This window comes from Sorex araneus, chromosome 5, assembly GCF_027595985.1.
Source record: "Sorex araneus isolate mSorAra2 chromosome 5, mSorAra2.pri, whole genome shotgun sequence".
NCBI lineage: Eukaryota > Metazoa > Chordata > Mammalia > Eulipotyphla > Soricidae > Sorex > Sorex araneus.
Genome location: NC_073306.1, coordinates 127,443,086 through 127,456,597, shown reverse-complemented (window position 1 = coordinate 127,456,597; position 13,512 = coordinate 127,443,086). Strand labels below are relative to the sequence as shown.

General features: G+C 61.1%; 1 protein-coding gene across 2 annotated transcripts in view; it reads right to left on the bottom strand.

The window, feature by feature from the left end:
- Positions 1-217: 217 nt before the first annotated feature.
- The window catches only part of PKIG (cAMP-dependent protein kinase inhibitor gamma), a 77,739-nt gene continuing 64,444 nt past the window's right edge, over positions 218-13,512 (bottom strand). For both annotated transcript variants that reach the window (XM_055140579.1, XM_055140580.1), the window contains exons 3-4: positions 1,979-2,152; positions 218-883 (exon numbers count right to left, since the gene is read on the bottom strand). In XM_055140579.1, the coding sequence (XP_054996554.1) occupies positions 798-883; positions 1,979-2,129 (237 nt within the window). In that variant the 5' untranslated portion in view covers positions 2,130-2,152 and the 3' untranslated portion in view covers positions 218-797. The remainder of the gene's footprint in view (positions 884-1,978; positions 2,153-13,512) is intronic.

Here is a 13,512-nt window from a genome sequence, read left to right as displayed (position 1 = left end):
CTGGCCAGGGTCCAGTGCCCAGTGGGCGGGCGGGGGGGGGGGACAGGGTCCCTCTGGGGGGGTCTATCTGTGCCCACGCTTCCTGGACCCTTAGCCCTGCCGGGTGTGATTTTCGGGACAGACCTTCCTGGGGGCTTGCGAAGCTGGAAGGGGGCGGACCCTCCAAGCGGGACCCTCCCCCACGCCGCGGGGCGGGGCGGAAGCAGCGTGGCCGGGACACAGGTCACCCGCGTTTATTTCCCAACCCGGCGTCGGCGCGGGCGGGTGGGCGGGCGGGGTGGGCGCACAGTCCCACCGCGCGGGGCGGCGGGCGGCCGGCCGGGTGGACGCAGCCGTTTCCGAAAGGGGCGCGGGCTCCGGCCAGCGCCCTCGGCGAGCTGGAGAAAGGCTTGCTGAAGTTCTTACAAAGTTGCAAAGTGTGTTTTACAAACGGGGTGAGAAGGTCTCGGCCCCGGAGGGCTGGCGTTGGGGGGCGGTGGGGGGGGTCAGAGCTGGGACCCGGTCCCTGCCCCGGTGGCCACGGCAGGCGCGTTCTTGGTGGGGTGGGGGGGCTGCTTCACCCTGGTGGGCAGGGCCCAGCCCCTGCGTCCCAGCGGCGCCGGGTGCGGCTGACGCGCGCTGGCAGGGGGGTGTCCGGCATGCGGCCTGCCTGGCGGGGGGTGCGGGCCGAGGTCTTCCCCGGCCGCCTCCTGGGGGCCGCCGTCTCTCTGGCGCGGGACATGGGGGCTCGGCGCGAGGCACCCCTCCGTCCGCGGGGGTCAGTGCGGCTCTCTTCCGGCCTGCGGGCACGGCCGGGCTCAGGAGGAGCTGCTGGTCCCCTCGTCGCTGCTCTTGGGCGGGGTGTCGGCCACTTTCCCCGAGCTGTCCGCCGCTGCCTGTCCTTCTGCGGGGAGAGGAGGGCAGGGGTGAGCGCTGGGGTCGGGGTGGGAGGGGTCAGCACGGGGCGGGGCCTGGGGAAGCTGGGGGGGGGGTCGGGATGGGGTGGGTGAGTTCAGGGACCGCTCAGCCCACTGGGGGGGTGTCGACAGGAGAGGGGGCGAGTCCACCTGCCTGAGGGCTGCAGGGGCGGGAGGGAGGATGGGCCCAGGGCTGGGGGGATGCCCCCTCACCCCCGCACAGCCTGGGGCCGGGCTGGCTGGCTACTGGGGCGCTGCCCAGGGCCCTTCCGGAATGGTGCTTTGGGCCAGCTGCTTCTGACCTCGGAGCCGGGACATTCTCGGAGCCGGGGCTCCCCAGTCTCTGCCCGGCTCTCCCCTGGTGGGGGCCTCGGGGTGAACCTCCTGCTGTCCAGCGGGGACAGACCCCGCAGCTGTGTGTCTGTCCACCTGCCCCTCAGTCACCACAGGCCCCAGACACGGGGCCCCTGACCGAGCGGCTCCCGCGACGGGGCAGCTGGCACACAGCGGGCACCAGCAGCCCTCCGCATGTCGAGGCCCCGGTGGCCGCCGAGCACGCCTGACGCCCAGAGGACCCACCCGGGGTGGGGTGGGGGGTGGGGCAGGGCCTGTCCCTGTGCTGAGGAGACGCCCAGGCAGTGAGCCCGGAGCCACAGCGGGGCCCGTCGGTGGACAGCGGCCACGGGCAGCCTGTCATGTGCCAGACACGGCCAGGCCTCAAGGCGGGCAACTGGGCTGGGGGTAGGACAGACTCTGAGCTGGGTCAGGGGGCCCAAGAGTGGACAGCAGCACCCCGGGGCCGCTGGAATGGGGCGGTCAGTTCAGGAAGGCGGGCTTCCAGGGGCCCCGAGGCTGGTGAGAGAGGGGCTGGAGGAAACCCTGGGCGCCTGCCTGGAGGAGTGCGGCCTCAGCAGGGACAGCAGGTGCTCAAGTGGGCCGCACTGACCCGGGCACACCCGCTTCCCTGGGCCCGTGTGTCCAGCTATACAGACATGCCCCCACGTCTCTGCTTCAGGGCCTGACCCCTGCGGTGCTCAGCGGGGACAGCCGGGGCCCAGCGGGGGAGGGGCGGGGGGCCTGACCTGCGCCCTCCAGGGCCAGCTCGCCCATGTCTCCGGCCAGCTTCCGCACGCTCACGGCCTCCGAGTCCCCCTGGATGTCCGGGACCGCGTTCCTCCGGCCGGTGCGGTCGCAGGAGATGAAGTCGGAGTAGGAGGACTCGACCTCCATCATGCGGCTCTCATCGCCCCTCAGGCCTGCGGTGGGGACAGGGCGGGTGGGCGTGAGGCAGGCAAGCCCGTGACCCCCGCGGATGGGCCCTGGCCCGAGCGGAGAAGCCCGGGGAAGAGAGGCAGAGGAAGGGGCACCCGCACCCGGGGCCGGCCCAGCGCCCGGCAGCAATGGGGGCACACACGGGGCTCAGGCGACAGCGGGTGGCACCCCGCAGGGCCGCGGGGGGGAGGGGCGGGTCAGCGGGGTGCCTGGGGTCTGGAGGGGCTTCTGCAGAGGGTCTGGCTCAGAGGCGGGGGTAAGGCTGACCTGCAGGGCTCAGGACTCGGGGCGCGAGGGCCAAGTGGGAAGGCCCTGGGCCCAGAGGGGGCTGCCCAGGCAGGCGGAGGAGCACAGGGAAGGGCCAGGGAGCAAAGGGGGGTGGGGCGCGGAGTCCTCGGGGGGCAGGAGTCTGGGGCTCGTGAATGCGGCTGCCCTGCTGCCCCCAAACAGTCCCTGGGGCCCCAGTGGCCGGGTGGGGGGAGTTCCGGGTGTCAACAGGGGAGGGAGCACTGTGCCCTGAGCCTCCCAAGGGAGAACTCGCATGGGGGGCGTGGGTGAGAGGGTGGGGGACAGGGTGGCGGCTCAGAGCTCTGATGGAGGGTGATACACCCCAGAGAACCCCAGGCCAGAGCATTCTCCGGAACATTCCAGAACCTGGTTCATGGGCCACAGCCCCATGTGAGGTCACGTCACGACGTGGAGGTCTTCTCCATCAAATAAAAGTGTTTTTTTGGCGGATGCTTGCTTTGCACCCCTGTTTTATATCACGCGATGCCTGGGGTCGCCCGGGGCTGTCTCGGGTGAAGAGGGCCGTGAGCACAGCAGCTGGAGCCCCGCCTAAAGCCTGACATCGGGACGGAACTCAGCCCTGCGTGGGGTGGGGCCGGGGGCGGGGGAGGGTGGGAAGGCCCCAGCAAGACCCACTAGGCAGGTGTCGGTGCTCGCTATGGTGGAAGGCAGATTCCTGGGCCCTCCCACAGGTGATGCCCCGGACAGGGGCCGGAGAGACTGGCCGGGGGTGGGGGCGGTGGGGGGCGGTGGGGGCTGAGGCTGACCCCACGTGATCTGACCAGGACTCAGGGCCGGAGCCGGAGCGCTGCACGGGGCTGAGAGCCAGCAGGGGGCGCCGCTGAGCAGCCCGAGCAACACTGGGGCCTCCCCCCACGGAAAACATGACCCCAGAAGGCTAGGCCTGACGTGAGTTATATCACATTCATGTAAAACACGCACCTCAGAAATCCAGGCATCTGTTTGGCGAAAAACAAACTCATACGCCAATGAATTGGAAAGCTCAGATGCTCTGATTTCAAACTTTGGATTATAAAGCTATAATAACCGGAACGGTATAGAATTGACATTTAAATTAAAAAAAAAATCTGAGATCAATGGAGCAGTCTAGGGTCCAGAAATAACCTCACACATACACAGTTGATTTATGACAGAGCCGAGAATAAACAGGGGGAAAGAACAACTTCAGGAACATGTGAGGCTGGGAAAACTGGACCGTGACCACAAAAAATCAACTCAAAACAGTTTTGAGAGGGGCTGGAGCGATAGCACAGCGGGGAGGGCATTTGCCTTGCACGTGGCCGACCCAGGTTCGATTCCCAGCATCCCATACGGCCCCCTGAGCACCACCAGGAGTAATTCTTGAGTGCAGAGCCAGGAGTGACCCCTGAGCATCGCCAGGTGTGACCCAAAAAGAAAAAAAAAAAAGGATTCAAGACTTGTACAAATGGCCTAGTACTACAAAGCTCCATGGAGAGAGTCAGTGGTCGCCTTACTCCGGGTGATGATTTGGTTACATTTGACTCCCAGAGTAAAGGCAGGAACAACCATTAACACCCACCCGGGGCACCACACGAATGCGCTTATGCACGGCAAACGGCCCAGAGAACGAAAAGGCCTGCTGAGGCCGGGGGAAGTACCTGTGAGCCGTGGGGGAAACGGGCTGATGTCCCCAAGAGATGGAGAACTCACACAACTAGACGGTGAGCGTCTCCAGGAGCGGGCGAGGGGGTGAGAAGGCAGGCGAGGGGGCAGCGGGCCGGCACGCACGTGGAACCATGCGTCACGCGCCGTCTGGGGAAAGCGAAGCCAAGTCATGGGGGTCGGCCCCGCGCCGCGTTCAGAGGGCCAGTGGCAGAAGGCGGGGCGGCAAGCACGCGGGGCGCGGGCAGGGCCCTGGGGAGCGGGGGGCAGGGCAAGAACCCCCGCAGGTGCCCCCCTGGGAGGGCAGGCGGGTCCTGGAGGAATGCAGGCGTGGCCACAGACCTCCCACGGCCCCCGGCATTCCCTGCGGAACGCGGGCACTTGTAGTGGGATTGCTTGGAGCACATAGACTAGAGACTAGAGACCAACGTGGGACAATGAACTTTGTATGACCTGCACTGGGGGCTTGGGAGAGTCCTGTGCAGAGGGCCTCTTGAAAGAGGGGCCTTGAAGGTAAAACCTACCAGCAAGATAAGCAGGACACATCCTGCACGTACATACTCCTCGTGCTCTAAGTAACCTTGGGAATAATCTGACTTGGTATTTTTTAATGAGAACATCCTGAGACAAACACAAAATATGTCTAACTCATGAGAACATCTTTTGACTTGGCTACGTGCCTGGGCCAAGGTATGTTAAGAATATAAAACTGCTTGCTTGAGAATAAACGGGGCCTTCAGCCTCGATAGCTGCTGGTCAATGCTTCATCCCTGAGTCGGTGGTCTTCATTCCGGAGCTGGACTCCGGCAGGCACTGACCTGCGCCAAGCTCAGGATGTCGGCGGGCCCGGCCTTCCCGGGGAACGACGTGGACATTCCTTCAAGGGACTCTCAGGGTCGAGACCGCGCGTGCTCCTCTCCCGGAGGGCGCAAGGCGTGACGCCCGCGACAGCCACGCTCGCGGCTGGCCCCGCGCCGGGCTGAGAGCCCACCCCGCCCCACGGGACCCCGCCCGGCAGCCGAGAGCCCCCAGAACTCAACCGCCGCTCTCCACACGCTCGGGCTGAGCCTCACCCCCCGAGTGAACACATGAAGTATGTGACACTTCATACCACACACCCTACTCAGACTCCGAGAGCACTGCACCACATCTGATGGGGTTCAAAGTAGGAGGCCACCAATCTTAGAAGGAATTTTTTTTTTTTTGCTTTTTGGGTCACACCTGGTAATGCACAGGGGTTATTCCTAGCTCTGCACTCAGGAATCACACCTGGCGGTGGTGCTCAGGGAACCATATGGGATGCTGGGAATCGAACGAGGGTCAGCTGCGAGCAAGGCAAACGCCCTACCCGCCCCAGAAAGTTATTTTTTTCAGACTTATAGAAGTGCTTAATGACCCCTGGGTGAAATACAACAGTCTTCACATTCTTTCCTCTGAGGATACTTTTTTGTGGCATTTTCAGCAGTTTCTCGTAACAAACAATACAAAATATATTATTTTGGTTATGTTTGGGGGCAAGGATTGGGGTTCAGGATGGAAACATCCGAAATATGGTGGATGGGAAGGTGTAATGGTGGTGGGATTGGTGTTTGAATATTAAATGTAGTCAAACAGGGCCTCTCCGCTGCTGCACGAGCACGATCCCGGAGGCCAACTGAACTGCTTTGGACACGAGCAGCTCACAAAAATGCTTCCAGACTGTGAACTGAGCCGCTGCCCCATGCGTCGCCAGCGGGAAAGGGTTTCTCTCTCCAGGCTTTTCCATATTATGAGCACCACAAAAGGGAAGTAAAAGCTTGCAGTGATGCAATTTCTGGCAGAATTTTCCCTGGACTTTACACAGAAATCCAAAACCGCACAGCCATTGTTGCAGTCATGCGACCTAATATCTCTTAATTGTCAGCAATGTGAAACGGTTCCTTTTTAGCAGGTCTGACTGTGGGGGGAAACTCCAAACAACAATAGTGAGTTTTTTGTTGAAATATTGAAGGTAATCAAAGTAGCAGCCATTTCTCTAGACTGTGAACTAAGCCATAGCCCCACGCTGGCCAAGGAGAGGAAATATCTTTCTTTCTCGGTTCTTTTCCCTTTTCTGGGAAAAACACGGTGTGGCGTCTGCCATATTATGAGGTCTATTAAGCAGCATGAACTTGGTGGCACGGGAAGGGGAAAAAAAGGGGAAAAAAATTATGTACTTGGAACAGCGGGACACTTGGGCAGTCTCGGGCCGGGGCTGATACCAGCGCACACTCCATCGAGATTCAACCCGGGTGGCCACACTTTCGTGCGGCCGCTTTGCTGCTGATCAACCAGAATGCGGAGCCCAACTAGACTACTTTTGGTTCCAGAAACTGCTTGCAGCCATGTCTCTAGACTGTGAACTAAGCCCACGCCGGCCGAGGACAGGAGATATCCTTCTTGCTTGTTTTTTTTTTCCCTTGTCGGGTGGCATGGCGTCAGCCATATTATGAGGACTATTAAGCAGGCACGAACTTGGTGGCATGGGAAGGAGGGAAAAAAAAAAGTTATGTACTTGGAACAGCAGGCCTTCATATCTCTTCATTCTCAGCAATGGAAAACTATCAAATGCTTCCTTGTCAGTAGGGCTGTCTTTTTTGGGGGAAAACTGCAACAACAATAGTGAGTTTTGTGTTGAAATATGGAATGTAATCAAGGTAAAGAGAAAATGAAGTGAAATTTATCAGTTACGCAGGCGGGGGTGGGAAGGGTGGGAGGTATACTGGGGTTTTTGGTGGTGGAATATGGGCACGGGTGAAGGGATGGGTGTTTGAGTATTGTATAACTGAGACATAAGCCTGAGAACTTTGTAACTTTCCACATGGTGATTCAATAAAAAAAAAATGTAGTCAAATATTGTGAACTACTTTATAAAATTTTAAAAAATTAAGTAAACTTACAAAAAATCTGAGTTGAGCTTCCATTTGATCTAGGACCCCCCAGACCCCTGCGACTTAGAACATACCTGGAGGGGCCATAAGCAGAATGGAGAAGAGACACTGGCTCCCTGTGTTCCTTGCGGCACTGTCCACAACAGCCCAGATCTGGAAACAACCTGAGTGCCCACGAAGAGACGGCTGGATAGAGAAACTAGGGTACCTCTCCACGAGGGAATACTATGCAGCCATGAAGAAAAAAAACTCAAGCCATACAATTTGCTGCCTGCTCCGTGGAGGGACCTGCAGAGTGTCACGCTGAGTGAAGGTCGGCGGGGGGAGAGAGACCGACACAGAGTGACCTTGCTCACGTGTGGGACTTCAGGAATCATAGTGGGTGAATAAAGAGTGCCCAGAGACAGCGGACACGAAGAACAGGAGAGCTGGTATTCAGCAGGAAACATGCCACCTGAGGGGGCTGGGGGGCAGGACAGGAAGGGGCAACGTCTATGGTGGAGGGGAGCGTTCACCAGGAAGGGGGTGCTGAAAGGGGGCACAGTGTTGTGTATGGAACCCTTTCAGCAACTGCGCCGTAAACCACAGCACAGACATGCTATAGATCTCTAAGGCGCCTCTCTTAGAAGCAAGCTGGTGGGTGGGGGGCAGTGGGGGTGGCGGGGGGGCTCTGGTGGGGGAAGCGGATTGGTGTTGAATCACGGCATGCCTGAAACCCAATCATGAATAGCTCTCTTTTTTTGGGGGGGATCACACTGGCGAAACACAGGGGTTACTCCTGGCTCTGTGCTCAGGAATCACTCCTGGCGGTGCTCGGGGGTCCCTGTGGGATGCTGGGAATCGAACCCGGGTTGGCCGCGTGCAAGGTAGACGCCCTCCCCGCTGTGCTATTGCTCCAGCCCCAACTTTGTCTTTCTGAAAAAGCAAGAGAAGCTGCCGGGCCCACCGTCCCTCGCAATGCAAGACCGTCTAGGAGACCAGCGGGCAGGAAGCACCTCCACACCGCGCAGGAGAGATGGCGCAGGGGGTGGGGTGGGGGGGAAAGCAGGGGGGGAACTAGGCAGGCGGGTCTGTGCGACTAGGCAAGCTTGCTCTAAGGTGCTCTAAGGTTCCTCTTGGGTGTGGCTCAGTCCGTTATAGTTCTGAAACAGTTTTAGAAGCTGACTGACCCAAAAGAGGGGGCGAAGAGAGAGACAGAGACAGAGAAAGAGACACAGAAACAGAGAGAGAGAGAGAGAGACTGAGACAGGGAGACAGAGAGAAACAGAGACATAGAGACACAGAGAGACAGAGACAGAGAGACAGAAAGACGGAGAGAGAAACAGAGACATAGAGACAGAGAGAAAGAGAGAGTGAGAGAGAGACAGACAGAGAGAGACAGAGAAAGAGAGGGAGAAGAAAAGCGCCTGCCATGGAGGCAGGCTGGGGGGCGGGCAGGGGGTGGGCGACGGGAGGGAGCTGGGGACCGTGGTGCGGGGACGGTGCTGGAACTCTGCAGGACTGAGACCTAATCACAGCTTTGTAAGGGTCTATCTCACGGGGACTCGAAGGGAAAAATAAAAAAATAATTTTAATAAACAAATACGAAGAAGCTGGCTGACGTTGGCAGGGAGTGGGCGGAGAGGAGGCGGGGCTGCGGGGACTTGGGCGTGTCCAGTGCTCCGGGAGCCTGGGGGGGGGCCCAAGCCCCGGGGCGGGCCGGCCCGGCAGTGCCCCCGGGCTCCAGCAGGCGGCGCGCGCGGCCCGGCTTCCCGCCGTGTCCCGGGGAGGCGCGTGGCCTCACGCTCGGGCTCCCGCGCAGCCGGTCGCGGCCGGCGCTTCGGCCCTTCCCGGGAAGAGGGGTCGAGCTGATCCCGACTCCGAGGACGCGGGGGTCCCTGGGCACAGCGGGGCACAGCCGGGCGTGGGCGCGGGGCCCAGAGCCCCTGCAGCCCGTCCCCCCACCCCGGGAGCCTGTCCAGGCGCGGGGGGCGGGGCCGGGGCTGGGGGTACCCCTGGCCCCCGCGAAAGACCGACCCGGCAGCCGAATCCACCTGCTCCGGTCCCTCGGTGCCTCCCGCCGTGTCCCGGCTGCCCCCTCCGAGAAGCCCTCGGTCCCAGCTCTGGCGGGGGCGCGGGGCCAGGGGATGCCCACGCGGCCCGGCCTGACCCTCGTGGCCCGCAGGGGGAAGGGGGCCAGCCCGGAGGCAGACTGAGCCCCCGAGCGGCAGCGCCCCCCGCCCTGCGCCCCCGAGCAGGAGCACCGAGCACTCGGAGTCTCTGGATGCCCCTCGCTCTGTCCAGAGAGGCCCCGGGCGGCGGACAGCCTCTTCGGACGGACGGACTGGCCCTCGGACCCGGGCGTCATAACCCCGACCCGGGGAGGGCTCCATCCCCGACCCCCACCCCCAAGTACCACTCGGTCCCCTCTGCCAGCACCGCCAGCACGGAGTCCCAGCACCTTCCGGGCAGGCCCCGCCAGGCAGGGTCGCGGGGAAGGGCCCAGCTCCACCTTCTGACCCGAGTCTGCGTGCGGCCGGGGGTGGGAGGGGGGCTGCCCTCCCCGTGGGGACAAGGCCCAGCCGCTCGCCCCTGCCCACGGCAAGAGCAGAGAGAGAGAGAGGGAGAGGAGAGAGAGAGAGGGAGAGAGGGGGGAGAGGGAGAGAGAGGGAGAGGGAGAGAGAGAGGAGAGAGAGAGAGGGAGAGAGGGGGGAGAGGGAGAGAGAGAGAGGGGGAGAGAGGGGGAAGAGAGAGAGAGGGGGGAGGGAGAGAGAGAGGAGAGAGAGAGAGAGAGAGAGAGAGAGTTCTCCCTGGTTCATCTTGGATACTTCAGTGGACTTTTTTCACTTAAAAAAATCATTGATCCTGAGCTGGGGGCATCAATCAGTGGTAGAGAACTTGCCTCATAAGTTGAGGAAGGATGAGAGGGAGGGAGGGAGGGAGGGAGGGAGGGAGGGAGGGAGGGAGGGAGGGAGGGAGGGAGAGAAGAGAGGGTTGGAATGAGGGGTGGAGGCAGGAGAGAGAAAAGGAGGGGAGGAAGGAGGGAGGAAAAAAGAGAAGGGAAGGAGAGAGGGATGGAGGGAGGAGTGGGAGGGAGGGCAAGGAGGAGGGAGGAGGGGAGGGAGAGGGAGGGAGGGAGGAGGGGAGAGGGAGGGCAGGAAGGGGAAGGAGAGAGGGAGGAGGCACAGGCAGGCCTTACTTGCAGGAGGCCTGGGCTTAGTTTCTGCCGGCTGAGGTCCCCTGGGCAGTTCAGGGGGTGATGCTGAGCACAGATACCCCGGTGCCACCAGGGGGGTCCCAAAGTCAAGGAAAACCCTTCCTGTGGGACTCAAGGACCCCGCCCCCAGCACCACAGCCCCACATGGGCCCTGAGTCACTGAGGGTCCCAGGAGACTCACGCCCCCTCCTGGTGGCTCCGGGACCAGCCCCCATGCCCAGGAGCAGGTGGAAAGACAGAGCACCCACACACCCTGGGCCGGACAGCGGAGAGCGGCATGGCCACTGACATCTGTACAAGCCTGAAACGCAGCATCCTCAACCCTCCCCCCCAGCCCATGTCCACTCCCCTGGGTCATTTTCCCCTCGGGAACAGCGCGGGGCCAGTGACACTGGTGAAGGCTTACGACTTGCCAATGTTCCGGGGGCCAGAGCAAGGCTGGGCAGCCTGTGTGGGCCCAACCCCCGCTCACCTCCAGGGGTGGGGGGTGCCGCATGGCGTGGCAGGCCTCGCCCTGACCCGAGACCCCGGCTGGACAGCGCAGGCCCGGGCTGGAAGTCTCGCCCTCAGCACCCAGGGAAGCTGCCGAAGTCCCCAGCAAGGTCACTTCCTGCTGTTTCTGCTTTGTCTTTAGAAGTCAAATATTCGCAGGGACCCCAGGAAAGGCAAGCAGCAAGCTGGGCAGAGAACAGGGCAGGGTGGGCGTCTGGGGCCCCTCGGGGGCCGGGGGGTGGGGAGAGGGCAGCTGGGTGCTGCCCCAGAGAGCCACAGCTCCGCCTTACCGGAGGCAGGAAGCGAGAGGGTCACCGGGCAGACGTCGGGGCGCACGGGGCGCAGGCCCGGGGAGAGCTGCCCCCCAAAACCTTGGGGCTCCAGCTTCCTGGGTGCCTCTGGGAGTTCCGGAACCTGCCGGCCAGTTCTCGAACATTCCTGAGCATCCCCCAGAGTCGTGGCCTGCGCGTCTGCTCTCGGGCGCACTCGAGGGGCGCGGGGGAGGCGGAGGCCGTCTCCTCGGGACACTGTCTGGGCACGCTAAGGTCCCCGTAGGACCCGTGAAGCCTGGAGCAGCAGCCACCCGCAGCGCGGAAAGCTGCCCCGGCTGGTGGGGGCCTGGCAGAAAACAGTGCCCAGAACCCTCAGAGTCTGGCAGAACCGGGATTCCATCCCAGCCACATGCGTAAGCACTGCCATGAGAGCTGGGAGCTCCAGCGAGCACCATGCTGGGAGTACCACCCCCAAAGGAGGTGGCCACCAAGAGTGAGTGTGACCCCGGGTCCTGCCAATGAGGATAGGAAGGAGAAACTCGGGTAAATCACGAAGATCCGAGACACGAAGATGCCGCAGGCTGCGGGGCGGGGGGCGGGGGGAGCCCGGCTGTGCCCCTCAGTGTCCGACTCCCAGGCACCCCCGAGACCCGAGTCCCACGGGGCACCCTCGGGAAGCTCCGTCCAGTCGGGACACACCAGCCGACAGATCACATGCTCGGGGGCGAGAGTGGGCAGCCCAGGAGCCTCTGCTGGGGGCCAGCAGGGCCTGTCGCGCCCCGGAGCAGCCCTGAGGACCTTTGGGCTGGGCTGGGGATCTGGGACGGGACGAGCATCCCACTGCACCCCCCAAAAAGGAAAATCTCGAGGGTCGGTGGTATTCCCAGAATCTGGCTCCAGGAAGCTGGTACTCAGAGGAGCATTGCAGCTGATCACACATACAAACACACGCACACACACATGTGCACACACATGCACACACATGCACGTACACACAGCACACATGCACACTCACACATACACATGCACACACGCACACACAAGCTCACACACACATATGCGCACATGCACACACACACGCATGTATGCACACACACACACACAGAGCACCCATGATAACCAGTGACTCGAACCCCAGGAGCCCATCCAGAATCCTGGTTGAAGTCCCAGCTCTAAAGAGCCACTGTGCCGGGGTGGTTGGAAAGGGTCACCCTGGACAAGAACTGGCCTGGAAGGAGGTCAAGGATTTGCGGGATAACCTTCAGCTCCTGCACTGCAAACCGTAAGGCCCCAAAGGAAAGAGACACACAGACACACACTCGGGGGCGGGGGAAGTGCTGCCCTAGAGGCAGCTGCAGGAGGCAGGAGGTGGGGGTGGGCAGGGGGGAAACTGGGGACGCTGGAGGTGGGAGAATGCACACTGGTGAAGGGACGGGTGTTGGAACACTGTATGACCGAAACCCAATCAGGAGCAACTTCGTAACTGTATCTCACAGTGATTCAATTTTTTAAAAAATTAATTAAAAAAATGAAAAAATTTTAAAAACAAACAAATGCAAGCCCAAGCCCTCGTGTAACCTCAGCTTTGTCAAGGTCCAGGGGCTCTGGGCCGGCCGCTCCTAAACAGCCACAGCGGCGGGCACCCCGCCCTCCTTCCAAGCTGGCCCGAGGAGAAACGGAACCAACAAGGGCAGGCTCTGTCCCCGCCACCGAAACACCTGCCTCCGGGGCTGCCCGGGGTGCAGAGCCCAGGGGCCAGTCTGGGGCTGGGCAAGCAACAGCCGGGCGAGGCCCAGGGTCACCCAGCCCCACCCTGGCCACAGCGGGGAGGCGTCTTAGCAGAGGTGCTGGGAGCACTAATCCTGGGACTGAGAAACTCGGGCTGGAACAGTTCACAATAGCCAGAGTCCGGAAACAAGCCGTGTCTGAGAGCAGACGACTGGGTAAGGAAACTTGGTACATCCACACAGTGGAATACTACGCAGCTGTTAGGAAGGATGAAGTCATGAAATTTGCTTATCAGTGGATGGTCATGAAGAGTAGCAAGCTAAGTGAAATGAGTCAGAAGAGAGGGACAGACATAGCAGGACTGCACTCAGGAATATTGCCCCATAGTTGGAAGCCTGCCTCATGAGCTGGGGGAGAAGGCAGCTGGGATAGAGAAGGAATCACTAAGACAATGGTTGGAGGGATCATCTGGGACGGGAGATGTGTGCTGAAAGTAGATAAGGGACCAAATGTGATGGCATCTCAGTATCTGTATTGCAAACCATAGTGCCCCAAAGTAGAGAGAGAGTATGGGGGAAGCTGTCTGCCATGGAGGCAGGGGAGGGAAGGGGGGGATACTGGGGACACTGGTGGTGGGGAATGTGCACTGGAGAAGAGATGGGAGTATGATCATTGTATGACTAAATGTGACTGAAACTCAAACATGGAAGCTTGTAACTGTATCTCATGGTGACTGAAAGAAAGAAAGAAAGAAAGAAAGAAAGAAAGAAAGAAAGAAAGAAAGAAAGAAAGAAAGAAAGAAAGAAAGAAAGAAA